Below are 27,688 nucleotides of genomic sequence, written 5' to 3'. Positions count from 1 at the left end.
TATTAGACACAGTCTTCTCTTTCAAGAAGCTCACATAGTAGTAGAGACAGCAATTTCATAAGTAGTAATGACATGCATGGTGGCATTCTTTGGTTATTACTAGAGCACTGAGGGCATCATCTAACCCCACTTTCTGGAGTTGGTGTCTGGCTGGTTCTGTAAAGATGAGTAGACGTTACCTTGGTGAAGAAGGAGAAGGTAGAACAACTTCTGGGTTTCTGCTGATGGAGTGAGTGTTAGCACAGACTTGGGCCACCATAAGCCTTCCACGTCTGATCTTGACCTTGAGCCTGAGGCTGAGAGTCTCAAACTTAAGGACCTCTGGGGGTTGAGATACCAGTTACTGCAGAAGCATAGGCAGGAAATGTTGAGGGACTCACTTAGGGCAGTGGTGGCAGGAATGGAGAGAAAGAGCTAAATCTGGGAAGTGTCTGTGATATAAAGTGGGAATGCTGTGGAGATTGGGTGATGGAGGTGAGGCACCAGTAGGAGCCTGGCTTGGGTGACTGAGGATGGATCATCTACAGCCAAGGTGGACAGCGCAGGATGAGCTGGTGAAGAGCAGAGGGGGGTCTGGTTTAGGGCAGGTGGGCGTGGAATGTCATCCCAGTGTGTTGAACATCCTGGTGGACCTGACCTTGGTAGTTGAGTATGTGCACATAAGCAGCTCAGAGGAGGGATCTGGGCTGGGGATTTTATTGTTGAAACTGTTGAGGAGCTGATAAAATGTCAAGAAAGAGCTGCTTGTCCTGTCAGTGTTTTTCTTTAATCCTGAACCACCTGTTCATTTAACATAATATCTTCTCACAGGATTTTTATTCTTGGTGAGGGCAGACATTAGATAACTAACTAGTACATGATGTCGTTTTGCTTGGGGTAAAGATTGTGAAGAATGGGTCCTACAGACCATGTAAGAGAGGGCCTGGCCTGGTGTAGGCCCTGTGGAAGACGCCCTAAGGAAGGGGCTTTTGAACTGGGCTTTCAAGGTAAGGGGGAATTAACTAGATGAAGAAAGAGTGACGGGGACGGGTTTTTAAGTTTTCAAGTTGACCACCAAGGTCTTGAGTACAGGAAGGAGTATTGTGTTTTTGAGGAACTGGTGGAAAGGTTCTAGAGAGGTGGGCAGACCTTGGCCATCCAGGGCTTTGGGGGCCACGGTGAGAACTAGTCTATTGTGAGGACACCGAGGGGACTGGTGGTTTTATTCGAAGAGCATTTATGTTGATACCGAGAACAGCTGCAGATGTACAGACTCTCTGTCTGAGCAGCAGTAATGGTGCAGTAGCAGCAGCCCTTACCTCCTGTGTGTTGCTGGCCCCAGGCTGTGATGCTAGACCCAGGAGCCTTCTGGAGCCTGACATCCACTGCAGGGAGTGGGTTCCATGGGACAGGGTTCTAAGCCAGAGAATGAAGTGATCAGGTTTATGTTTTTGAAAAATAATCACTCTGGTCATAGGGAGAAGTGAAAGGATTAGAACTGTATATTTTTCCAGCATAAAACCATGCTCTTGGAGTTCCCGTCATGGCTCAGTGGTTAACAAATCTGACTAGGAACCATGAGGTTGCGGGTTCAATCCCTGGCCTCGCTCAGTGGGTTAAGGATCTGGTGTTGCCATGAGCTGTGGTGTAGGTTGCAGACTTGGCTCAGATCTGGCGTTGCTGTGGCTGTGGTATAGGCTGGTGGCTACAGCTCCGATTAGACCCCTAGCCTGGAAACCTCCAGATGCCACAGGTGCAGCCCTAGAAAAGACCAAAAAAAAACCCCCCCAAAAAAAAGCACCATGCTCTTAAACAGTAGAGGGAAAATTTTTAACAAGCTCTTTCTATATTTCTTTGTTTTTCATTTTAGAAATCAGGACCTTTGATATTCAGGAAAACTATGTTTAACTCTACTGAGATCAAGTTTTCTGGTAAGTATAATAATATAATACTAAAATAAATTATGAGCAAGTAGCATGTACTATCATGTTATCAACTAATATATTAATATAACTGACATAACACATTATGATATATATTTTGAACAAGGCAAATGTTTTTAAGTGATTTTAACATTTTAAGGTTTCTTTTATTCCAGGCAGGCCTTAGTTATTTTCATGAATAGATTCTTCTGATCCTGTCTCAGAAAATGTAAAAAAATTGTTCTTTTTTTTTTTTTTTTGTCTTTTTAGAGCCATACTTGCGGCATGAGGAGGTTCCCAGGCTAGGGGTCTATTCAGAGCTGTAGGTGCCAGCCTATGCCGCAGCCACAGCAATGCCAGATCTGAGCCACATTTGCAACCTACACCACAGCTCACAACAACGCTAGATCCTTAACCCACTGAGCGAGGCCAGGGATTGAACCCACAACTTCATGGATACCAGTCGGGTTCGTTAACTACTGAGCCACAAAGGGAACTCCATAAATTTTTCTTTAAAAATTATAAAGTCGGAGTTCCTGTTGTGGGTTAAGAATCCAACTAGTTTACATGAGGATGTGGGTTCAATCTCTGGCCTTGCTCAGTGGGTTAAAGGATCTGGCATTACCGAGAGCTGTGGTATAGGTTGCAGACATGGCTCACATCTGGCATTGCTATGGCATAGGCCTGCAGCTACAGCTCCAATACAACTCCTAGTCCAGAAACCACCATATGCCACGAGTGCAGCCCTAAAAAGGAAAAAAAAAAAATTATAGTCTAGTAAAGTGATTTTTAGCAAAAAAAAATTTGACTTCTGTGAAATTTGAATCCCTTTTATTTATTTATTTATTTATTTTTTAAAATGTGTTTATTTTATTTTTGTCTTTTCCAGGGCCGCACTCGTGGCATATGGAGGTTCCCAGTCTGGGGGTCTAATCAGAGCTGTAGCCACCGGCCTACACCAGGGCCACAGCAACACCAGATATGAGCCGTGTCTGAGACCTACACCACAGCTCATGGCAACGCCAGATCCTTAACCCACTGAGCAAGGCCAGGGATCGAACCCGCAACCTCATGGTTCCTAGTCGGATTCGTTTCCGCTGCATCACGAAGGGAACTCCTGAATCCCTTTTAATACTCAATAAATTCCTCTATGGATCTGTGAAATGCCACGATTGTGATGGAACCTTTGTGCCTCTGAAATTTTTCGGAATACACCCATCATCATAGTGTGAAATAAAAATTACTAGACACTAACATTGTAATTAGGATTTTAGGGCTCATGACAGTGAAAATATTTGCGAGGGAATGTGCTGTCTGTTTTAACAGTGTGTCATGACTACCATGCCATAGCACTGGAGGTTTTCAGTATTTTTAATGGGTTTAGCCTGGATCATCTTTACAGTGCTCTAACTCTGAGCATTCCCAGTAACTTGATGAGGTCACGTGGTTGCAAGGGTTAAGGTTGGGGGTAAGGAGTTGTTTTTTTGTTGGGTAGAGCAAATTGGCTTCCTGGGATCCACAGCCGTGGCCTTCTTCTCTCTCACACCATCCTCTGGGCCTTTGTTGGGCAATTCTGCCACATGCAGTCTTTGCTAAGGGAAGTAGGCCAGCCATCAGCCAGAAAGCAGAGGCAATTCACAGCAGCTCTGTGAGAGCACAGATCATCTGTGGTGATAAGAGCGTGGTAAGAGGAAATTGAAGCCCAAGGTGGGTGAGGAAAAAATTTTGGCCTCTCAGTGCTTTAATAAATTCATGTCTCAAAGTCTAGACAAGATTTAAAACACTGGTGCAGACAAAAAAAAAAAAAATCACATGGAGTAAAAAGTTATATGGACCAGTAAAACATAGAATTTGATTTTTAAAAAATCAATATGTACCATCTGAGCTCAGCCTAAAAGTAGACTACAATTTAGTATTAACATATCTGAAGAAAGAAAAATGAGGCAGCAGAAGGGAGTTAGGAGTTGGGAAAAAAATGAGTGTTTAGTCAGATAAAAGCTAGCAGTCTCCCGGCATTGATGGGAGAGAGGTCTTTTTTTTTTTTTTTTAATCTTTAGAGTCACACCCATATGGAAGTTCCCAATTGAGGGGTCAAATCAGAGCTACAAGCTGCCAGCCTACACCACAGCCACAGCAACGCCAGATCCTTGACCCACTGAGTGAGGCAGGAGATCGAACCCAAATCCTCATGGATATTAGTCGGGTTTGTTACCAGTGAGCCACGTTGGAAGCTCCTGAGAGCTTGAACTGTGACGGTTGCCCTGACATGGGGCCAGCTAGGATAGATGCAGTGTCCACCTGAGCCTCCTTGTTCTGCCACCACCCTCACCAAGCAGCCTTCTCATCACACTGGCCGTCCAGGAAGGTGTGCTAAAGAGAGTTAAACATTACACATGTATAATTTTTTAGCTGTGAACAGTTATTGTTTAAATGAGTAATTGGACATTCTAGTTTATACATCGACATCCGTGGTGTGTGGAAGAGTGAGACTGAGTTCTCACAGAGCCTAATTTTAGTGTCTACAAAGTTAAGCATTGGTCCCATGGATATGTGTCCATGGTGTTGAGGGGAGAGATGTCTGGCTTTCCGTTAAGATGAGCCCTCTTAATTGCCCCATTCAAGATGCTATGTGTGGAGCCACTGTTGAAAATCTCTCAGTGTAATTCATCATATTAACAGAATAAAAGAAATACACCACGTAATCATCTCAATATAAACAAATAGCATTTGAAAAAACTCAGTACCCATTCATGATGAAAACTCTCAGAGAAGTTCCTGTTGTGGCTAAGCTGGTTGAGAACCCAGCTAGTGTTCCATCCCCTCACCTTGCTCAGTGGGTTAAGGATCTGGCATTGCTGTGAGCTGTGGTGTAGGTCACAGATGCAGCTCAGATCCAGCTTACCTCCGTAAGCTGGCTGCTGCAGCTCTGATTGGACCCCTATAGGTGTGGCCCTAAAAAGACAAGAAAAGAAAACAGGAAACTTCCTCAACCTGATAAAAGGCATCTATGAATAATCTGTAGTTTAACATTATACAGTCAGTTCTCCCCATATTGGTCTATGAATTTGATTAATTCCAATCAAAATCCAAGCGGACTTATATAGAAATTGATGAGCGGTTTCTAAAACATGTGCAAGTACAGATGACCTAGGATAGGGAAAATAATTTTTAAAAAGAACATGAACCTGCAGTGATCCTCATAGTGTATGCTGTCATAAGGATAGACACACAGGACAATGAAACAGACCCTAGGGCCCAGAAATAAACCCATGTAAATAGGTCAGTTGATTTTCAACAGGGTGCCAAGGTTATTCATTAGAGAAAGGATAGTCTTCAGCAAGTGATGTTGGAACAACTGGATGTCCACACTGAAAAAGCATCTCAGCTCCTACCTTGAGTCCTGGCCTTAGACGCTCTCCCCTCACCTCTCTCCTCCCCTCCTGAGGCTCTGTTTACACCTGTTAGACTGCTTGATAACTGTCTCACAGGCCACTGAGGCCCTGGTGATTTTTTTCAGTCTCTTTTTCTCTCTGTGCTTCACTGTAGATATTTAATAGTTTTTTTTCCCACTTCCTAATCATCATCTAATTCTATTGTCTTTCACATTTCCATCCTCTTTGTCAAGTCAACTGATTCATATCATGGTTATGCGTCACATTTTCCCCCATTATATATCTAGCGTTTTTGTTTGGTTGGTGGATGTCACGAATTTTACATTCTTTTTTTTTTTTTTGTCTTTTTGCTATTTCTTGGGCCACTCTCTCGGCATATGGAGGTTCCCAGGCTAGGGGGCGAATCGGAGCTGTAGCCACCGGCCTACGCCAGAGCCACAGCAATGCGGGATCCGAGCCGCGTCTGCAACCTACACCACAGCTCACGGCAACACCAGATCGTTAACCCACTGAGCAAGGGCAGGGACCGAACCCTCAACCTCATGGTTCCTAGTCGGATTCGTTAACCACTGCGCCACAACGGGAACTCCCACGAATTTTACATTCTTGAGTACACGCATGTTGTTGTCTTTTAATAGCTTTGTTCTGGCAGACAATTAAGTTTTTTTTGACTCAGTTTGATCTTTTCCAACTTTTTTTGTTTTGTTTTTTGGCTATACCCTCGGAATGCAGAAGTTCTAGGGCCAGGGATCAAACCTGTGCCATAGCAGTGACCTGAGCCACAGCAGTGACAATGCCTGCTGAGCCAGTGGGGAACTTCACCAATTTTGTTATAAATTTCTTTTAGGATGGATCTGGAGTAGCCTTTACTCTAGGGTTGACTTAGCACCACTTCTAAGGTGTGGCTCTTCTGCACCTCCCCCAAATGCCTGCTTTGTTTCGTGAGGCCCTCTGCTCTGGCTAGTGCAAACTCAAGCAGTTCCTAGCCCTGTGTGAGCCTGGGAACTGTGCGGCTTCTCCCTGTGCACAGGCTGGCTGCTCTGCAGCCAGAGGTCAAAGGGACCTCTGTACAGACTTCCTTTACTCCTTCTCTGTGCAGCTTCCTCAACCTGGGTACTCTACCCCAGCCTTAGCCTATTCAGCTTCAGTCTCTGGGCCCAGTTTGGGTTCCCTCTGGTTACCAGCCTTCAGGATGGTACAAAGTGATGCCAGCCTCCTGGTGTTCACGACCTTGCATAGTCCTCTACCACACGATATCAAGGTTGGTCTGACCAATAGAAATGTGGCAGAAGTAATGGCATATCACTTCTGGTGCCAGGTCACAAAAGAACTGTGCTGCTTTATCATTCACTGTCTCTGATGATTTGCTTTGGGGGAAGCCAGCTGCCTGTTGTGAGAACACTCCCAAGAGACCTTTCTTTGACTCTAGATGTAGTCCTTTTCAGGACTGGTTCTGTTGAAACCACGTTCCTTTCCTACCTAAAACCTTTGGTGGTGCTCTGTGACATTCAGAATAAAGGAAATCTCCTTAGCAGAGTGCACTGCGCCTTGTGAATCTCATCTAGCAGTCTTCTCCAGCTTCAGCTATCCCCTGTCCCCTGTGGGTTCTGAGCACAGCAAACTGCAGGCAGTCACACTCGTGCCATGCTGTTGCCGACTCTGCTACGCATGTGCTGTTCCACCCTCCTCTTCTCCTGGCTGACTCCTGCTCTTCCTGCCAGCACCCCATTCTTCATGCTTGCCTGGACTTTGTTAGGGGCCCTGCCCAGGGCTTCCTTGACCCCCATTTCTCAGCCCCTTGTTCTACCAAAGGTGCCTGTTTAATTGCTAACCCTCCCCTCCCCCAGTGCTTCTTACATCAAGGACAGGGATTGTTGTGGTTTACCTTTCTGTCCCTCCCTGACATACAGAAAGAGGTGTTTACTCATTACTCTTTGAATGAATAAGTCAATGGAGAGAACATTTTAGAATGAAGTAAGCAGTGACATAGCACATCCGGCTACTCGGTTGACTTTAATGCTGGACTTAACATGTAGATGCAACAAACGGTATTACAGCAACTTTTGGTTAACCATTATAATTTAATTTAATAAATTTATCTGTCTCATTTTGCAGTGACTTTTTGGAGAAATTAGGTAATATTTTACTCATTGTTTCCTTAAAGTAGCCTATTTTAAATTGCATTCTTGAAACCTTAAGTTTATATTGGAATATATATATGTTATTATTGTAAAAGAGACTTTCTTTTTCTAAACAGTTAAGTCATTCAGTTGTTCCGGGCCTGTGAAGTTTACCATAGAGTGGCATTTGGAGTATCATACCTGTCACAATCAATATTCTGAGCTGGAAGTAAGTAAAACACCAATTTTAAATGTGTAAAGCTGTGAAGGAAAAATTATGAGTATAGAGATTTATTAGCTCATCAAGTGAGGATGACTATAGTTTTAGAAGTGCCACCGATTTATTTGGGGACTCAGCCAATAAATACTTTAATTATATCAAAATATATGCTTTCTCTCTCTCTCTCTCTTTTTTTTTTTTTTTTTTGGCTGAGACTGAGGCATGTGGAAGTTCTAGGGTCAGGGTTCGAGCCTGAGCCACGGCAGCAACCTGAGCTGCTGCAATGACAATGACAAATCCTTAAACCAGTGCACCACAGAAGAACTCCACAAAGTATATGCTTTCTGAGAATACAAATCTTTTCATGTCCTTGCATCTTATGAAAAATGAGTAAATATTTAAATCAGACTTGTAGGAACCATTGATAAAGGATGATGGGTCACACCCAAATAAAAACCAACCTAATTTAAGAAAGAGAAGTTTCCCTTCATTCAAAAACTTAGTGTTAGGGATCCTAGAAGTTTAGTGAGTACAAGTAGATTTAATGAATGTAAGAGGATCTGAGAAGGAGGTGAGGAGGGGAAAGGAAGTGGAGAGGGGAGTGTGAGGGAGGAAGAGGAAGCTGGGCTATGGTCGGTGTCTATTTCCTAAGAGCAAAGATCTTTGCTTAGATTACATAGCACAGTTATCAGATTTAGGAAATTTAGCATTGATGCAATACTGTTACCTAATAAACAAATCATATCAAAATTTTGCTAAGATCCCAACAACATCCTTTTTAGCAGCTTTTTTTTTTCTTCCCATTCTTTTTCTGGTACAGGATCCAAACCAGAATCACACTGCATTTCCACAGTTTTTTTGGGGGGAGGGAGGGGAGAGGGGTAGTTCATGACATGACATTGGTATATTTGAGGTGTATAAACCATTTATTTTTACAAAATATCCCCCAGTTGGAGTATTTCTCACATTTCCACATGATTACTTTCAGGTTATATTTTTGGCAGACATACCAGAAATACTGTTTCGTCCCATTTTTGGTGATGTTAACTTTGATCAGTTGGTAAAGGAAGTTTCTGCCAGCTTTCTCCACTATAAAGCTACTACTTTTCTCTTTGTTATCAATAATAATCTGTGAAAAAATACTTTTATAAATAAATATCATGTTTTTCATCAGGCTTTGATTTAACATTCTTTGATTCTTTTTTTTTTTTTTTTTTTTTTTTTTGGTCTTTTTGCTATTTCTTGGGCTGTTCCCTCAGCATATGGAAGTTCCCAGGCTAGGGGTCCAATCGGAGCTATAGCCGCCGGCCTACACCACAGCCACAGCAACACGGGATCCGAGACGCGAGACGCGTCTGCGACCTACACCACAGCTCACAGCAACGCCAGATCCTTAATCCATTGAGCAAGGCCAGGGATCGAACCTGAAACCTCATTGTTCCCAGTCGGATTCATTAACCACTGAGCCACAACGGGAACTCCCATTCTTTGATTTTTTCCTGATGAATTAGTTATTACTATGATGATTGCTAAATGATGATTTTTTTTTTTTCATTTTATGGCCACACTAATCGAATATGGAAGTTCCCAGGCTAGGGGTTGAATCAGAGCTGCAGCTGCCAGCCTACTGCACAGCCACAGTAAGGTGGGATCTGAGCCACATCTGTGACCTACACTACAGCTCACAGCAACACCAGATCCTTAACCCAGTGAGCAAGGCCAGGGGCTGAACCTGCATCCTCATAGATACCAGTCAGGTTCATTACTGCTGAGCCACAACAAGAACTCCCCTAAAAGATGATTTTTTTAATTCCGTGTTTTCCTCTGCATTTATTAGCAGCTTACTATAAGGACGAACTCTCTCTTTTCCTTTGTTTTATCTCTCTGGCAATCAGTTAATCAGTTATTAACATAGATTCATTGCTTTTTACTTTGTTGTGTGGATTATAATTTATTACCATTTTTATGTATTTTGCTCAAATTGTCCCATATTTGGTTGGCGGAAGCCTCTTAACCTTTCCTTGACAACTGGGAGCTGCCATTAGGAGCTTGATTTTATTCCTCCATCTAAGGGTCTGGAACTTCCTGAGTTGATGGGTAAATGAGTGTTCCCCCTGCACTCAATTGGGTTTGCCATCTGTGCTTTATGTTACTGAGTGTTTGGTGTATCTTTCCTTATAGTTAAGTGCTGCTTTTTTTCTCTGTAAAATCTTTTATATACAGGATGAAATGGAAGTAGCCCCAGGACAAAGTATTTTTTATTTCTCAGTGAACCATTTCCTCATAGTAATATCCTACTCACATTTCTTACTGTAAGAGAATGCTTATATTGTATAATACTATATCTGGACACATTGAAATGGCTACAATAGTATGATTACCTCAATTGTACTAAAAATTAGATTCAAACCTTTTTCCTTTTCAGTGTTTTGTTCTACTGTGTGTTTTCAAGTTTCCAAAGTGAATAAATTTTTGGTATTACTTAGATATTAAGTGGATATAAATCATAACATAGAATTTTGTCTTTGCTAGGAACTGTCACGAAAACATAAACTTAGTGTTGATGAAGACTTTTGTGGTCATTATTTCAAGAACAGAGAATGTTGGACAACAAAAACCGAAAAGTTAGATTGCAACAGTGATTTACAGCTGTTCCCTTCATTGCATGTGAGTATCTGTCTTGCCCTGTTGAAATAGAACTTATTTTTCTCTCAGTGAGTGTAAGTATCTATTTCTGTTTTATCAGTATTTTGATAAAGAAAGGTGGTTAATTTTTTGGTTTGGTTCTTCTTCGTGTATGGCAGTACATAGTAAGTAAGATATGGGCACTGTCGTTCCACTTCTTTGTATTCTTTGCCGAAGCATCCTTGAAAGAGGATCCTTTTATCATCCTTTCATGATCTGCTATTATTCTCTCTCTCTTCTGCCCACTCCAGTCCAACCTTTGCCCCCATGATCCCATCAGAAGAGCTCTAGTCAAGGTCACCTGTGACCTTCATGCCCAGGGTCATGTTACTCTTACTGCAGAGCTGTCAGTGTAGTTGACTTACTGCTTTTTAACACACTTGACACTCCCCTCTGGGCACTTTCTCCTCCTAGCCTGGAAACCATATTCTAAAATGCTAATAGCAATTATCCCTGGGTGGTGAGGCTGTGGATCATTTTTTTTTCTTCTGTAAATTCTGTAATGAAAATGTCTTTAATAAAAATTTTTAAATGGCTGTTTTTAAAAAATTGTGTTGAGGTATAATGAACATACCAGAAATCATGTATGTCAGAAGTGTAGGACTTGTTGCATTTTCACAGCCCGAACCCGCTCTTATAAACTTAGATCAGGTACAGGGCATTTGAGCAGCTAGAACCCCCTTTGAGTTCCTGATTCCGCCCCCACCCCAACACCAGCGATAACCACTCCCCTGATCAAGGAAGTAATTTTTCTAAAGTAGGATTTTCTTACTCATATTTGGGGTACAATGAGATTTGCCCTCTAGTGTTCAGCCTTCAAATCTTTACTTTTTTCATAACACATTTTTTTCTTAATTGTTAAAACTATTTTTCCTGATGGAAATTCAGCAATATAAAATGTAATTATTTTATTCTTTTTTCCAGAATAAAGAACAAATAACAAATACCAGAAATGTTTCAAACCAGGAAGGGTCAATGGTAAGTTATTTTATTTGTCCTTAAATCAAATATAGACAAGTTAGATTAAGACTGAGCAGAGTCTGCTAATGGGTGGATGCTTGGAGAGTAATGTAAAGTAGGGCTAGTAGAATTAGGAAAGAGAAAACTGTCACTTAAAACAGTATATTTTCTTACTTATATCTATGGGAATTTTGTACATATTTGTTTCTTTGTTTAAAAATTTCCTCAAAGTTGTAAAGTTCACTTCTATGTAGTCTTTCTTTACTTCAAAAAATAAAATTCTGCTGTCAAATGCCTGAGACAGCATAGCAATGGGTTGGTCTGTACTGTCATTAAGGAAGTAAAGAAATAGAAACCATGAGGTACCACAAAGAGAGGAAGATTTGGTATTTTTGGGAATTACTAAAAGTCAGAAGACTAAGGGGTTGAGAGGGTTGCAAGGAGTTGTATATAGGAATTGAAAGCAGATTTCGGAGAGCTGGATGTTTGCTTTTCTTTTTTTTTAGGGCCACACCTATGGCACATGGAAGTTCCCAGGCTAGGGGTTGAATTGGAGCTGGAGCTACCAGCCCACACCACAGCCACAGCAACACAAGATCTGAGCTGCGTCTGCAACCTATACCACAGCTCATGGCAACATGGGATCCTTAACCCACTGAGCCAGGCCAGGGATCGAACCTGTAGCCTCATTTATCCTAGACCGGTTTGTTAATCGCTGAGCCACAAAAGGAACTCCCATAACCCAATTCAATTTTTAAAAGTTGTTTTAAAACGAGGTGAACATGGAGTTCCTGTTGTGTTGCAGCAGACACGAATCTGACTAGTATCCATGAGGATGCGGGTTCTATCCCTTGCCTCGCTCAGTGGGTTAAGGATCTGGCATTGCATTGTTCTGTAGGCCCACAGCTATAGCTTGGATTTGACTCCTAGCCTGGGAACCGTAGGTGTGGCCCTAAAAAAAAAGTAAAAATAAAATAAAACGTGGTGAATAGTTGCTTAGCTGTATTTTATATAGCATTTTTTAAAAATAACATAAAGAATTTTTTTTTTTTCTGTTTCAGGATGTTGTAGCCAGAACACAGAGAGATGGGTTTCATATCTTTATTGTTTCTATTAAAACAGAAAAAACAGATGCAGACTGGAATTTGAATGGTATAGTTAAACCAAATGCGTGTTTATTGTCTGCTTTTACTATATTCTGTTGTCATTGACCCAAATCTACATTCTCTGCTAAAACACATCATTCAAAAATTAATTTCTAGGAGTTCCCGTCATGGCTCAGTGGTTAATGAATCTGACTAGGAACCATGAGCTTGCGGGTTCAATCCCTGGCCTTGCTCAGTGGATTAAGGATCCGGCGTTGCCGTGAGCTGTGGTGTAGGTCGCAGACGTGGTTCAGATCTGGCGTTGCTGTGGCTGTGGTGTAGGCCGGCGGCTACAGCTCCGATTCGACCCCTAGCCTGGGAACCTCCATATGCCGAGGGAGCGGCCTAAGAAATGGCAAAAGGACCAAAAAAAAAAAAAAAAAGAATTGAATTTCTAGGAAGTTTTCTTGTGGTGTAGCAGGTTAAGGATACAGCATTGCCACAGCTGTGGTACAGGTCACAACTGTGGTGTGGGTTCGATCCCTGGCCCCAGAACTCCTGCATTTGTGTTGACCCCTAGTCTGGGAACTTCCATATGCTGTGGGTGCAGCCCTAAAAAAAAATTTCTATTTATTTGGGAGACTTAAAATTTTATGCTTAACTCAGGTATTTATTTATTTTTTTAACAGAATAGAAACTTGATAAGATAAATTTTAAAAATCTTAAACTTCATAGAGGGATAAAAAAATTCTCCATCCTTCCAAATTAAAAAAAAAAAATTCTTTCAACACATCGAAATGGATAGGCCACATCTTAGTTGTATTTGAAGTAGATTATATTCTGTTTCTTGAGAATGGCCATCATCAGGAGTTTAAAATTTTTGTTCTTTAAGAAAATTTTTTTAAACATCTGTGTGTAGCCTGGGAGTTGAAGCAGCATGTCTGGCAGCTTTGGCTTCAGTGGTCTGTGGGCTCCCCTGCCTGCCCAGCAGATAGATTCTCTTTGCCTCATGAAGCTGTGGTTCCTAGTGTCCAGTGTGAGAGGGGCTCACGCTGAGCTGTTTGAAGGGAACCAGTGCTTTCTCATGTCCTAGAATTGCATTGGCTGTCATTGTCCACAGTGGGCACTTGCTGGGCTGACAGTAGCCACATAGCATGTGAGGATCCTGGGGATTTTCAAACATCTCTGATCCATGCACTGGGGACACAGCAGCGAAACCGGTTTGTCTCAGAGGGGTGCCCAGTCCAGAGCAGAGGAAGAAAGTGAGAGAGGCCTGGGCGCAGAGAGGACACAGAGCCGGCCTCCCCCAGGGGAAGCCGGTGGAGGTGGCTGCTCTGGAGAATGAGGTAGGGCGTCCTCCCAGAGACCATACCAGACAGGGAGCAGAGGTCATCCTGGTTCCCCCTTCTTTCCCAGGTGTCACATCTTTTCCTCTGACACCCGCAGGCCATGTTAGGCTGGTTAGCAACTGGCGCAGGTGCTGAGCCCTGCAAGGCAGTACAGTATTCATCACTCTGTTTACTATTGCTCTCTCAGACAGCAATGCAAACTGCACTCTGGGGTTCAGTCATTTACCCAGGTTACATTAAGGAAGAAGAAGTCCTCAGGGAGCTTAGTGACTCAGCAAGGGTCAGTCTCAGGCCAGGACTGCTTTGCTATCTACTAAGATCCAATGTGGCCCACATTTTACAGCAGTACGAATACAAGCAAAGATGTGTTGATAAGATTACATAATCAGATAACTAGCAATTACCCAGTACTTTGTGCGTGCGAGGTAAAAATTTAGCTCTTGTTAGCTTGGTTTGTATTCTTGGAGTCTTAAAATGAGTTGACATTTAGAAACTTAAGAAAAGCTGATTGTGAATTTAATGTCTTCATTTCTGTATCCCCAACCTCTCTGCACCAGTTTCTCTTTCTATGATGGGGCCTCATGGATATATCTCTGCATCAGATTGGCCTCTAATGATTGTGAGTATCTGTCATCATTTTTTCCTTTTTTTAAAAATGAATTTTGTATCCTAATTAGAACATGTAAAATTTTTAAGAAGTCAGTGGTGGTAATTCCTTAATAGATAATGCTTTGACATACCCTCTCTTTCTGGTTCCGCAGTGACTCCAAAATAAAGGATGGCAAACTTGAATGCAGAAATGTCAATCTTCTAATGGTCAAAAGGCTTAACTGACTAAAATTGTTTATCTTCCCACAGTTCTACATGGTGATGTGTATTGTTTATATTTTGTACGGTGTACTCTGGCTGATGTGGTCTGCCTGTTATTGGAAAGATATATTAAGGATCCAGTTTTGGATTGCAGCTGTTATTTTCCTGGGAATGCTTGAAAAAGCAGTTTTTTATGCTGAGTACCAAAACATCAACAGCACGGGGCTATCAAGTAAGTAGTGACCGTGTCTGTAAATACAGTGTTACCCAGGAGGGTCCTAGCATCTGAGAGCAGAGCTATGGGGACCCCGCCCCCCTTGGTACCGTGGTTTCGGAAAAACTCTATTATAGATGAAGAGGAGGGAAGCCAAGAGGAGAATGGCAGAGCAGGACTCTGATCTAGGCTAGCATGTCTGTTGTCTTCATTTTCTGTTTTCTTCTTGCTGACTTTCCCTTATTTTCCTCCTGGGGAAAAGTCCCATTCCCATTTAGCTACCAGTGATTGGCTTAAAGCAGCACAAAGTTCTGGACCAGGGACATTAGGTGCTGCCAATCCTTTTTTTGACATATTTCTCTGTTTTTCCACACATCCTCTTTCTTATCCTTTCCCCTCTAAAAAGAAAAAGAAAATTTGGCCATGGGGAGTAAAATCAGTAGTGCAGGGATGAATGAAGCCTGCTGCCTTCCCACAGAGAACTTCACGTGACCATGGCAGACACCATCCCCAGGACTTACACATTGGAATGTGGAAAGCGGGTGTGGTGTATGGAGGGGCATCCTCTGATATGGGCCCCAGACTTCTGGAAGATAGTGTTCAAAAGAGCCGGAGACACAGATACCCTTAATTCCCTCTGTGAACCTTTGCAAAGGAAGCCAGCTCAAAAGGGCAGAAAGCACCCAGGAGTGTGCTTCTGCATGGCCAGGGCTGGAATAAACACCTGACTCCCTGGTGTCTGTTTACTCTGTAGAAGAGCCATATGTTGTGTACTGTAACAAAAAGGAGCTTCTTGTCCCTTGGGTCTTTAATTAAAAGAAAACGTCCACTGAAAAAAGAACAAGAAACAAAAGGGAACATGGCACCTGCCATCCTTGGGCCTTCAGACTCTGAGACGACACCAGAAGGGCTTGGAAGAGAACCCCCAGATGGCTGTCCTTGTCTGTGAGGACTCTGCGGAAAGGGAGGTGTTAGGCTGGGCCTGGACTGATGTTTCTGATTTTCCCAAGGGAGAATTCTGTAACTCAGGATATCTTGCTTAACATTGGTCCTAGAAGGAGAGACTTGAGAAAAATCACTGCAGTGATAGGAAGCAGTGATTGTTAGGACCCAACAAGGGTACATTAAGAATAGGTGGGGCAGCTGACTTTCTTTGGTGCTTCTAGATTGGCAATTTGGAATATGTAGCAAATTTAGTATATCTGGACTTCTTCAAGGTCTCTGTGGTTTCTTGTGGAGAAGATGGAGAAATGTGAGCTGAAAAGAGTAATTAGGTGGATTCACAGCTGGTTTCTGGGCTTTTTTTTTTTTTTTTTTTTCTTTTTTAGGGCCACACCCACAGCATATGGAGGGTCCCAGGCTTGGAGTCCAGTCAGAGCTGCAGCTGCCGGCCTTAGCCAAAGCCACAGCAATGGAGGATCTGAGCTGAGTCTGCAACCTACACCACAGTTCACGGCAATGGATTCCTAGTCGGATTCGTTTTTGCTGCACCACAACTGGAACTCCTGGGCTATCTTTCTTCTTCTCTCCATCTTTACTGCCAGGACTCTCAGCATCTTTTGCCTGGATTTCTGGAATAGTCTCCTGAGCATTTTCCTAGCCTGCAGTCTATTCCTCTTCAAACCATTAAGCAGAACAGTCTTAATAAAATAAAGACGTCTATTTTATTCCAAGGGTCAGCCAGGTTTTTCTGAAAAGTCCACACAGTAAATATTTTTGGCTTTGCTGCCACATGGTCTCTGTTGCAACTGCTCAACTCTGCCTTGGTAACGTGAGACTGCCACGAGTGGGCGTGACTAGGTTCTAATAAAACTTTATTTATTTACAAAACAGATGTAGGGCCAGACTTGGCTTGTGGGCTGTAGGTTACCAATTTTTCACTTCCTTTTTTCACATTTTCACTCCCTTGTTTACTGTTACTGACATCCCAGTGCCATAAGCATCAAGCCCCGACTCATGGCCTGGCCTTGACCTCCAGGTGATCGGGTCCTGCCTCTGTCCCACCCTCTTTCCCTGACATCCTTCCTTGTATGCTCTGCTGCAGACATGCCACACTTTGGCTTCTCACAGCATATTTTGCTTTCCCCTCTTCTCCTCCATACCTTTGCACTTGCCATTTCCTTTATTTTCCCCTTTCCCTCCCGCAGATAGCTGGTTTGTTCTCAGACTTCAAACCCTGGTGGAGACGTCACCTCCTCTGAGAAGCTTTTCTCATTCTGTGTAGTTTAGGGTGCTTTCCCCACGGTCCTGGGAGGTGCTGTGTTACGTCCAGCACTTGCTGAGTTCTGTCCCTTAACTCGTCCTGCCCAGAGGAGGGCCTCATGCCGCAATAGTCACGCGGTAGGAGTGTAGACAAGTAAATGATGAGGGCAGCCTGGAGAAGATAGAACTCTTGAGGGTGTTAGGATTTTCACGTACTCAGAGGATAGGAAAGGGCTCTCGTTCTTTGTAGACTCAGGGGGAAGATTAAGAGCAGAGGGGAGCTCGGGGGGACAGATTTCTGGTGGATGTGAGAAAGCTGTGCCCATAGAGCCAATCAGACATCGAGCAAATGCTTCAGCAGTAGCGAGTCCCTCACCTGAGGTCTCAGACACCCCTTGGATGGGACAGCCTTTACATTGAACATGATAATTCATCTACGGCCAGAATGTAGCTGGACACAGTATTCACTTGGAGCCTTGACAGCAGGCCTGCAGAGGTACCCAGCGTGAATGATTTTCCTCCTTCCCCCTCAGCCCAGGGCTTACTGATATTTGCGGAGCTGATATCTTCGGTTAAGAGGACACTGGCTCGCCTCCTCGTCATCATCGTGAGCTTGGGTTACGGCATCGTGAAGTAAGTACCGGGGTGTGGAAAAGACACCATATTTCCAGTCCTATGATCCCACCTGTCTAGGTTATGACCTCTGGGAGACTGGACACCTGTCAATCGCGTAACGCAAATCCCATAGGGAAATAGCTGCAAGAATGTGTGTTTAGAGGGCTCCCATGCGCTGGCAATTTTCGACTTTCCTCAAAGATTCTGAATTTGAATTCCAGTAACGTTTTATAGTTAGATGAATAATCAACTTTTAGGATAATGGAAAATTTTTAATGACTCTTAAAGGTCAGACCATTTTCTGTTTCCTAGATATCAGAGTTGCATGTTTTGATTGTGTTTGAGATTTTGCAAGAGAGGGAGCTCTGATTAAACACCAAGTCAGCAGAATTTCTGTCTGAAACCTGACTGTCCCCCGGAGGACCCAGTTCCTCAGGACCTGCTCAGGCAGATCTTTTCTGCTTCTTACCTGTGAGTTACTGGGCATGAACAGGGTTCGCTAAGACCTCTGATTCCCAGAGGCTCAAGCCTCCTGACTGGCCCACCAGCTACGTCTGAGTGCAGGGCCCTGTCAGCTGTCAGGTCCCCCTGGTCCCTCAGCAATCCAAGCACTGACCTCACTCCATCATCAGGGTTCCCTGTGATTTCAGTAATCCATATGAGGGTCCCTGATCTCACCTCCTCACCTCTGCTTCTCTTACCTGTCACCTCCCCTCAACTACTGAGTCCCACAGCCATTTTCTAGACTTGATTGTTACTTATTTATCTTTATGTGTAACTGCACCCTCTTCCTAGTGACAGATTTAAGCCATCCACTTTTCAACCGCCACCTCCCATTTATCTTCTCTAACGTGTCAGCTGCAGTTACTCTCGGTCCCTGGGGTGGCCTCTGGCCTATTGATCCTGACACCTTCCGCAGTCCAGCAGGGCAGGTCCAGCAGGGCAGGTCCAGCAGGGCCCTGAACAATCCTGCCACACCCAAGGCCCTCTGCCTCTCTGGGAAAGCCCAGCTCTCTCTCTGCGCAGGCTCACCGGGGCAGCAGAGTCAGCCTTCGGGAAAGCCCAACCCTGCCCAGTTTCCCTTTAGCGCTGCTGGCAGGTCTCAGCCCCCTGCCAGTTTGTGTTTTTACTCCCCACTCTTCAGAAAACCATTTGCTCCTTCCCTCTCCTCACACCTCCCCTACCCTCATTCATCGTAGCTGATCTGGGTTCTTTTCTCACTGAGGAGATAGAAGCCGTCAGAAGGGAATTCTGATGTACTCCTGCTGTTGAAGCTGTGTCATCCTCCCCAGCTCTGGACCACATATCGTGTGTTCCTCCTGTAAGGCATCGACCGTCCCTGCATGTGCTCAGTCCTGCCCCCACCTCCACCCCGCCTTGTGCTCTGGATCCTGTTACCTCCTCTGTTCCTGAAGGCCATCTCGTTTTCTCCTGTAGCAACACTTTGCCTCTCTGGCCCCAAATATGTTGCTTCATAGGCATCAGTGCAGCTTTGAATCCCAGAGAAGAAGGCCTGTTTTTCCTGAGTCAACAGGATATAACACTGTTTCCTAAAATAGATACCTCAGAGCAGGTGCAGACAGGCCTGATTAGGCAGTGGCCTCTCTGGCGTTGGAAGTGGGGCCACTTATTCTAGTCAGATGCATTTTACTTACCTTTCTTTTTCTTTTTTCTATTTCCTCCTTGTTCCAGGCCTCGTTTAGGAACCGTCATGCATCGGGTCGTCGGACTGGGGCTTCTTTACTTCATCTTTGCAGCTATTGAAGGCGTGATGAGAGTCATTGGGGTAAAAACTACATCATTCCACTCTCACCTTTTTTGTTGTTGCTGTGAAATATGATTTTACTTTATATCTCTTGAATAAATTTTTTTTTCTCTTTATGACTGCACCCAAGACAAATGGAGGTTCCCAGGCTAGGGGTCTAATTGGAGCTATAGCCGCCTGCCCCTTCATCACAGCCACAGCAGCTCGGATTCTGAGCTGTGTCTACGACCTACACCACAGCTCATGGCAACGCCAGATCCTTAACCCTCTGAGCGAGGCCAGGGATTGAACCTGCATCCTCATGGATACTAGTCAGCTTTGTTTCCACTGAGCCACACTGGGAACTCCTTGAGATGAATTTTTAAGGGTAGGAAATTTGAAAAAAAGGTCCAATTTGACGTTTTTTTCTCCTGTAGACTATGCCCCATTTTAAAATACATCTTGAAAGTAAAAGACTAAACAAAGCACTTTTAAAAAACAATACGGTTATGAAGGCAGCACCTGATGTCATCCCAGGAATTAGCTCCATCTCAAAAATGTTTATGATTGTTCTTTATAAAGAACGTTTGCCTTTATCATCATGCAGTCTAAACAATTCATTTCTCGCTTAATCCTTGGTTTAAACATGTATAAGTGAACAGAAAGTTAATTATACTTTTCATGCATGCAGACGTCACATGTCATCACTCTCAAATCTCAGCTGGTTATAAATTTTCCCTGACTGTGTGGACTCAGTAGTTGACGGATTCAACAGCCTCCACTCTTGGAGGAACCGGAAGGAGGTAGTGTTCTAGGGAAAACGGCTCTCGTGATATGGGCAGCAGTGCTTCACAGAGTCCTAATACTTGTATCTGTGAAGACCCCTAGACTTCTGGCTCTGTTTTCCTTAATAATATGGTTGATGACTGAGTGATTAAGAAGCTAATTAGATTTTTTATGTGATTCAGAGAAGTTTGTCATTTTTACTCAAAACATCTTTTGGATTAGGTGTTTGAATCAGATCATTGAACACAGAGTGAAGAATCTGTATATTGCCACAGACATTTAATTTACAGATTTTCATCTGCCCCTTAGAGCAGGACATTTGTTCAGTAATGTTAAAAGCCTCACTCCTCTTCTGGTGTCCTTGAGACAGCTGCATTCTGTGTTAGACACAGCTGCCCTTTTCCTCTTTGACTCCTTGAAAGGTACGCTTGTTTTAACCTTTACATGAAGAACTTGGCATTTACATACATAATTCACAGAAAACTGATCTTTGCTAGAAAGAAAATAGGATAAATATCCCAAATATAAAGTACATTGTATTTCTTTAAAATTTTACATGGTCCTAGATGTCACTGTTTTAAATATGATTCTCTGTCAGCTCTTGAGTAGAATATGTTTCCAATCCATGGTTTGTTTATACCCTTCCATCCAGTTCCTTTTCCTTATGTTATTTTTTTTTCCATGTCCTTTCACATGCGTGGGGAGGATGAGGAGTCCACTTCTGTAGGAGTCGTGGCTGAAGGTTTGGTGTGGACAGGGCAGAGATTGAAATGGTTGACCTAAACTGGGTGGGACATGCTGTATTTTATTTGCCACTTTAATGACGTATTTTTACATTATCGTTGGACAAGTTGGGACAAACTAACATTTGTTGCTGCCAAAACAGGTAACTTCCATGTGCTTAAACACAATTCTGTTAGGCAATAAAATCTTTTATGTGGCTTTTTTTGGGGGGGCCTCACCTTTGGCATATGAAAGTTCTCAGGCTAGGGGTCAAATCAGAGCTGCGGCTGTTGGCCTACACCACAGCCACAGCAATGAAGGATCCAAGCCACCTCTGTGACCCACACCACAGCCCATGGCAACACCAGATCCCTAACCCACTGAGCAAGGCCAGGGATCAAAACCCACAACCTCATGGCTACTAGTTGGGTTCATTACCACTGAGCCACAACAGGAACTCCTTATGTGGCTTTTATAAAATGATGCGATGAGATAAATTGTTCTTTTTTTTCATCAGATGATAATTATTATAATACAGTGAAACTTTTACATTCAGATTTTTTTTCTCCTATTTTTATCTTTCAGGGTTCTAACCATTTAGCTGTTGTTTTGGGTGACATTATTTTAGCAGTTATTGACTCCATTTTTGTATGGTTCATATCCTTTACTGTGTCCTAAAATAGTTTTTTATATCATTAAAATCAGATTGTTTTAAATTTGTAATAATAATAGAGGTATAATTATGCATTATCGTTACCTCAGTGTAGGAATTTAATTGAAGGTGGAAAAGTAACAATTCCTCAAAGAATATCCTTATTTTTCCCATTAGTTTAGCAAACTTAAATGCCCGTGTTGAGCGGTCTGGTCGAGGAGAGAAAAACATAACTAACAGCAACATAGCAGTAGTAATTGCTACTTTAGAGAGGTGCTATGCAAACAGAGGACAGAGAGAAATTAATTCCAGGGTGAAAATCAGGAAAGACTTTAGGGAGGTGGTTACATTTAAATCGAGACTGATGGACCGGACTGGTGGGGTTTTACTAGGAAAACAATTGCGGGGTGTGTGTGGGGGGGGATCATTCTGGGAAGAATTGGGACCAAACAGTCAGGAGCATGAAACCATAGGGGCAATGGAAGAATGCCTCAGAGTAGTTTGCCGGTAGGTGATGTGAGTGGAAGAATCGTGCAAGGGAAAGATAAAATGACATGCTCAAAAGTCTAGAGTTCCTTCTGAAGGTGGAAACTAGTGAGCAGTTGAAGCTGTACAGGTGAATGACATGATGAAGTCTGTGTTAGAAACAACTCAAGGATGGCATAAAAGATGCTTTGGAAAGGAAAGTCTAGAGATGAGCAGTTTAGTGAGGAGTGGTCCAAAGAACTGATGGTGAGGGTTGGAAATAGGACAGAGGAAGTGGAAGAAAGACTCTCACTATAGACTGGCCAGAAACAGGCAGGGAAAGGGAGTGAGGGCTTCTGGGGTGTTGTGTAATCCCATTTGCGTGGTTGGGGCCGTGTTGCCATCTCAGAGCAGTAAACTTGGAGAAGGGACTATGGTGGACGAGCTTTGAGCTGCCCGGGTCATTAGTGTGCAGAAGAGAGTTGGAAATCCCAGCCTGGGTCTGCAGGAGGAATCAGAACTGGTGATGAAGGAGGGAGTCATCTTTGTGTGGGAGAAGCTTACAGCCATGGAAGTCACCTGAGAGAGCAGGTGGAGCAGCAAGTGGGGAGGAGGCAGGATAGGGTCTGGAAGGGTGGAAACATGCCTGGAAGGATTGCCCTGAGTGAAGGGAGATGGGAAATCCAGGAAAGTGGCCTGCAGTGGAGGCCAGGAGAGCTTTATCTGGAGGGGTGCTGAGCAGTGGCCAGCACTGCCAGGATGAATCCCCAGGGCGCACCTGCCTTCCTTGGGTCATTGCAGCAATCACAGCGGGACTACAGGAGAGCAGGCTCGGTGAGGGGCAGGGGCGGGCCAGAGGCCGTAGCACAGCAGACGTTTCAGAGACTTAACTGATCCCTGAGGCTCCTCCACATTGAGGCAGCAACTCAAGTTGAGTCTGGGGAATTCCACCATTTTTTTCTCCAAGGCAGGGCCCTCTAAAATGCATTTGTGGAAATAGGAGAGATTCTAGAAAATCTGTGGTCATCAGAGCAGAATGCAGGGTTCTGCAGATCCAGAAAATATTTTTTTAATCCATTTCTTCAACATTTATGTCCTCTTTAAAACCTCTCTCTTATAAGCTATTATATTTACAAAGTTCCTTTTGTTTCCTCTTTCTTTGATACTTGTCTTTTAGCTTTTAACATTAAATGTTCTTTTGTTTTGCTTGTGTTTCCATTTCTCATCTTTGGGTTCTGGCAGCAGCAATGCCTTTGCAAACCTAAGGAAAGCTGTGAAGCCTCTCTTCACAGATGATGTGTAAACACACACCTCACAAGAAGACTGTGTTGTACATTGAGGCATCTACAAACCTCCTAAATTATGTCCTTGTATCCCCTAGTGTCTGAGGGGTGTCTAGTGAGGGATAATGCCTGATTTAAAGACTCGTTTCTGACCAAACTTGCTTAAAAATTGGATTTGCCTTCTGTTGAGAGCTACCACTTAAGAATCCAAGTTTATTGAATAACATTATAGTTAAATAAATCTGATCTTTTCTGAGTCATTTATATATCTTCCTCTAGTGTAATTTTTCATATTTTCTACACTAAAAAATACATAGAATCATTCGGTTGTTAAAAAGGTGAAGCCCATTCCTCAGTTTTGCAGGTGAGCAGGGCTGCCCACTACTACCCCCCCACCCCCCCACCCCCACCCCCACCCCCACTCCCGGCTCTGAGTACTCAGCCACTGTGGAGCCGGCTCTGCTGCAGCCTCCTCCTGTGTTAGGGATTTTCATCCGACTTGAGGCGGAAGGCAGTGCAAACACACCTGGGACCTGGCCGGGCGGAACCACAGGGGAGGTGAACTCGCCACTGGCTCAGCACTACCATCTCTAATCTTAGCGCCTTACCCTCTGTCATTGTGGGTTAGACAATGTGCTTAAGGTATTTATTCGGTTTGGAGTTGTCTTATTTCTAAACTTGTATATGCTTAGAGCCTTTAACAAGTTAGGAATACATGTTCTTCAATCAACTAATTGAGCTGTGGACTTTGCATTTTAAAAATGTATATTATCTTTCCTCCTGGTAATGTAAAGATAAGTGTTTCAAAGACTTCTTGTTCTTAACCATCCACAAGGTGGTTCATTGGGAAAAATACACCATAATGCAGAAAATAACAGAGAAACGTGGCTGCGAAGGCTCTAATTCCATGTGGATTTAAATGAGGGTAACTTACCACCTTTATGGGCAGCATCGGCTTTGGTCCAATACGATGAGCCAGGTCGGGATGGGGAGATAAGGAGAATAATGGGAAAGGTTTGGCTTGCTTAATTATTGATTTTTAAAATAAAGACATTTGAGGTTGAAGTCATAAAGAAATCCAGAAATTAAAATTCTCTTGGTTAGTATTTCGTGGTAAGAGAAAAGAAATTCAGTATCCATTTCTGCTCCAACCTGAATTTCTGACATTCGCTTTTAGATTGCTGTTTGGCAGTTTTCCTTATGGTGGTGAAAAGTCTGCTTTCTCTGTACAAAATGTAGCGGGTTTCCTAAATGATTACAAATGACAAGCCACAGAAGCAGGGCTACGTACATATAGAACTGAGTGTTGGGATCATGACCCTGCTTCCTTTGCTTTTGATGAACCTAATCTAGCTCCTCCTGTAAGAATCTAATTCTACAGAAAAAAAAAATAGCCTAAAAACACCAAAAGCTATAGCCCTCCTGCCTCCTTTTTTCTGCTTGTTTGTTTTATTTTTTTTGCTGTTTTGCTGCAGGCAAATGATTCTGATCTTGTGCTTCTGGCCAGCCTCCCTCTGTCTCTTCTTGATTCTGGCTTGTGCTGGTGGATATCCTTTTCCTACCGCAGCAGCACGTTCAAGGTGATTCTTGAGTCAGGATGTTGGGGCCTGTGTGCTTTCGTTACTGCTTTATGAGTATTTGGTCTTGATAATGTTTACTGAATAAAGCATGTTTGCATTCCTGTAAAAAAATTTTTTTTAATTTTATGGCTGCACCTGCCAGAGTCCTCGGCCAGGGATTGGATCCAAGCCGAAGCTACAGCCACAGTGGATCCTTTAACTCACTGCCACGGGCTGGGGATCAAACCCACACCTCCTGCAGCAACCCAAGCTACTACAGTCAGATTCTTAACCCACTGTGCCTTAATAGGAACTCCCATTTCTGTAAAATTCTGACAGTAGCCTTAATTGGTTGAATTGTGTTATTTTAGAAATTGACCTTCTTTTACAGCTTATTGATCATTTAGGAAGATTGAAAAGCATCTGTTGGTAGTACTAAAAGGAAGTTTTTGATTAAAGAAGTATTTGGGATTTAAAGTAAGAGGCATAAGTCTAAATCGTAGTACTTCCATTCCTTTGCTCAGCTCTGTTACCTACATTCAGTGTGTGGCTCCTGAGCAGAGGGTGGTGAGCGTACAGGGGGAGCAGCTCCGTTTATGGAAACTTGGCTTGAGTGCAGCTTCACTGCTGAGGGGCCAGTGGACAAACCTCTTTTTGCTTCTTCATACCTGGCAGTGTTGCCCTTTGCCTGAGCCCTGTGCTTCCGGAAAACAGCCATGGTTCAGATGCCTCCACCCTTTTGTGTTCCAGGAAAAGGCTTACTATAAACAACTCCTGGAAACTCCCTTGTTTACTTAGGACCAGGCCAAACCCAGACCCATGTACCACTGACCAATCTGAACAAAATCCCAGATTGGACCAAGCTAAGCCTTCTCCTGTCCCCAGGTCCCTGAGCCTTCCTCCACCCACAGCCCTCATCTATGGCCCCTCCTGAGACTCTGCAGACCTCGAGGGAAGTCATTCCCTGAGCAGCTGGCCCATCAGGCCACCGGCTCCCCATACCTGCTGTTTTTGAGTCTAGTTTCCTGCTTTCTAAAAGCCAAGCCCCCTCCTGCCCAACCTTTGGGACTGTCACAGGTCTTAGAGTCAGAACATTCTCCCTATGGCAATAACCTCCTGAACGAAGTCGCTCCTTCCCTACCTCCAGATTTATTTTACTTGACATATTTCAGTTTTTTTTAATTTATAAAATGGAATTGATAGATGACTTATCTTCCAAATTATGGCCATTCAAAGGATAAAATGCGAACAGACTAGACACAACAACATAAGAAAGAAAGAGAGACAGAAAAGCACAAGCCCAATGGCATGTCCTGATGGGATCTGTAAAGAGGATCTGGCCCAAGGGGGACTTGGCATTTAGTGTGTGTCCTACTCTCTCCTGTGTTGCCGGAACTTGGCATTGAAGGAGCACATCCCAGGTCTTCTTGCTTACATTATCTTCTTGAAGTTTGTTCATTTAGTTCAGACAGTGGTAAATTGTAAAGCAAGTTTGTTTCATGATTATACAGAATTGGACAAAAGAACATATTCCACGTTTTTAATCAGTTTTAAATTATAGAAACTATATTTATCAGTGCTAATTTTGGACATGTAGTACAAGATTCTTATTTTGTTGGTTTTTTTTAATCTTAAATGTGTATTACTATTTAAAATGTTTTTCCTTAACTTTTTTTCCACATTTTTATAAGTTTGGCACAAACTATGAAGACTCTAAGGCTAAGAAAGAACACAGTGAAATTTTCTTTGTACAGGCACTTTACAAATACCCTCATCTTTGCCATACTGGGTAAGCTATTTAATTTTTCTTTTATAATACATTATTTGGAGTTCCCATCCTAGCTCAGTGGTTAACGAGTCCAGCTAGGAACGATGAGGTTGCAAGGTCGATCCCTGGCCTCGCTCAGTGGGTTAAGGATCTGGCATTGCCGGGAACTGTGGTGTAGGTTGCAGACGCGGCTCGGATCCTGTGTTGCTGTGGCTCTGGTGTAGGCCGGCAGCTACAGCTCCAAGTACACCCCTAGCGTGGGAACCTCCATATGCCGAGGGTGCGGCCCTAGAAAAGACAAAAAATAATAATAATAATACATTATTTTAGTCTTGCGTGTTCCTTTAAAGGTTGACTTTTTTTTGGTGTGTTTCAGCATCTGTAGTGTTTATGGTGTGGACAACAAAGACATTTAGAATTGCAAAATGTCAATCAGTAAGTATAATCTTGCTATTTGAACAGTTTTCATTTTATTTTATTTATTTATTTTTTTGTCTTTTTGCCATTTCTTGGGCCACTCCCGCGGCATATGGAGGTTCCCACACTAGGGGTGTACTTGGAGCTGTAGCTGCCGGCCTACACCAGAGCCACAGCAACACAGGATCCAAGCCGCGTCTGCAACCTACACCACAGTTCCCGGCAATGCCAGATCGTTAACCCACTGAGCAAGGGCAGGGATCGAACCCGCAACCTCATGGTTCTTAGTCGGATTCGTTAACCACTGCGCCACGACAGGAACTCCTTCATTTTAAATTATACTATTTTATCTTGTGTAAGGTTGAAGACTTTAGTTGTGTTTGTAGAGAGAGATAATTTTCATGGAGATTTTCTCTTTACTTTGAATTATTTTATATAGAATGATAAAAACATTTGCCTCCTTTAAATGAGTCTAAAAAATCTCCTTTTGCAATTATGCCCTTTCTCACCTTCTTTTTATATATTTTGAGAAAGAATACTTTCCCTGTATAATTTAAGGTACCAGAAAATCTTTCTCTTCCAGTACACAATGTAATTGTGTTGTTTTGTATGTAATTGAGACTGTAAACCTTAAGCCAGACATATCTTTAGGCTGGTATACTCATTATGAACACTCAAGAGATACTCTCCAGGGCTTCTCTAGTTAGAAGAAGATATATTTCTTAGACTTAAAGTACA

At 43.1% G+C, this 27,688-nt stretch overlaps 1 protein-coding gene across 4 annotated transcripts in view; it reads left to right on the top strand.

Annotated features, from left to right (window-relative positions):
• Positions 1-27,688, top strand: part of TMEM87B (transmembrane protein 87B) — a 48,341-nt gene that overhangs the window by 2,807 nt on the left and 17,846 nt on the right. For 2 of the 4 annotated variants that reach the window (XM_021087028.1, XM_021087026.1), the window contains exons 2-13: positions 1,850-1,910; positions 7,551-7,642; positions 10,166-10,300; positions 11,243-11,296; positions 12,340-12,430; positions 14,270-14,331; positions 14,571-14,754; positions 17,472-17,571; positions 19,246-19,339; positions 21,392-21,463; positions 26,446-26,554; positions 26,910-26,968. In XM_021087028.1, the coding sequence (XP_020942687.1) occupies positions 1,850-1,910; positions 7,551-7,642; positions 10,166-10,300; positions 11,243-11,296; positions 12,340-12,430; positions 14,270-14,331; positions 14,571-14,754; positions 17,472-17,571; positions 19,246-19,339; positions 21,392-21,463; positions 26,446-26,554; positions 26,910-26,968 (1,113 nt within the window). Of the gene's footprint in view, positions 1-1,849; positions 1,911-7,550; positions 7,643-10,165; positions 10,301-11,242; positions 11,297-12,339; positions 12,431-14,269; positions 14,332-14,570; positions 14,755-17,471; positions 17,572-19,245; positions 19,340-21,391; positions 21,464-24,681; positions 24,754-26,445; positions 26,555-26,909; positions 26,969-27,688 lie in introns of all 4 variants that reach the window. The other 2 variants (XM_021087029.1, XM_021087027.1) reach the window with 1 other exon arrangement.

The sequence above is a fragment of the Sus scrofa genome, chromosome 3 (assembly GCF_000003025.6).
Source record: "Sus scrofa isolate TJ Tabasco breed Duroc chromosome 3, Sscrofa11.1, whole genome shotgun sequence".
NCBI classification, from domain to species: domain Eukaryota; kingdom Metazoa; phylum Chordata; class Mammalia; order Artiodactyla; family Suidae; genus Sus; species Sus scrofa.
Note: the sequence above shows the minus strand (reverse complement) of the source record. Positions and strands in the feature narration are given on the sequence as shown.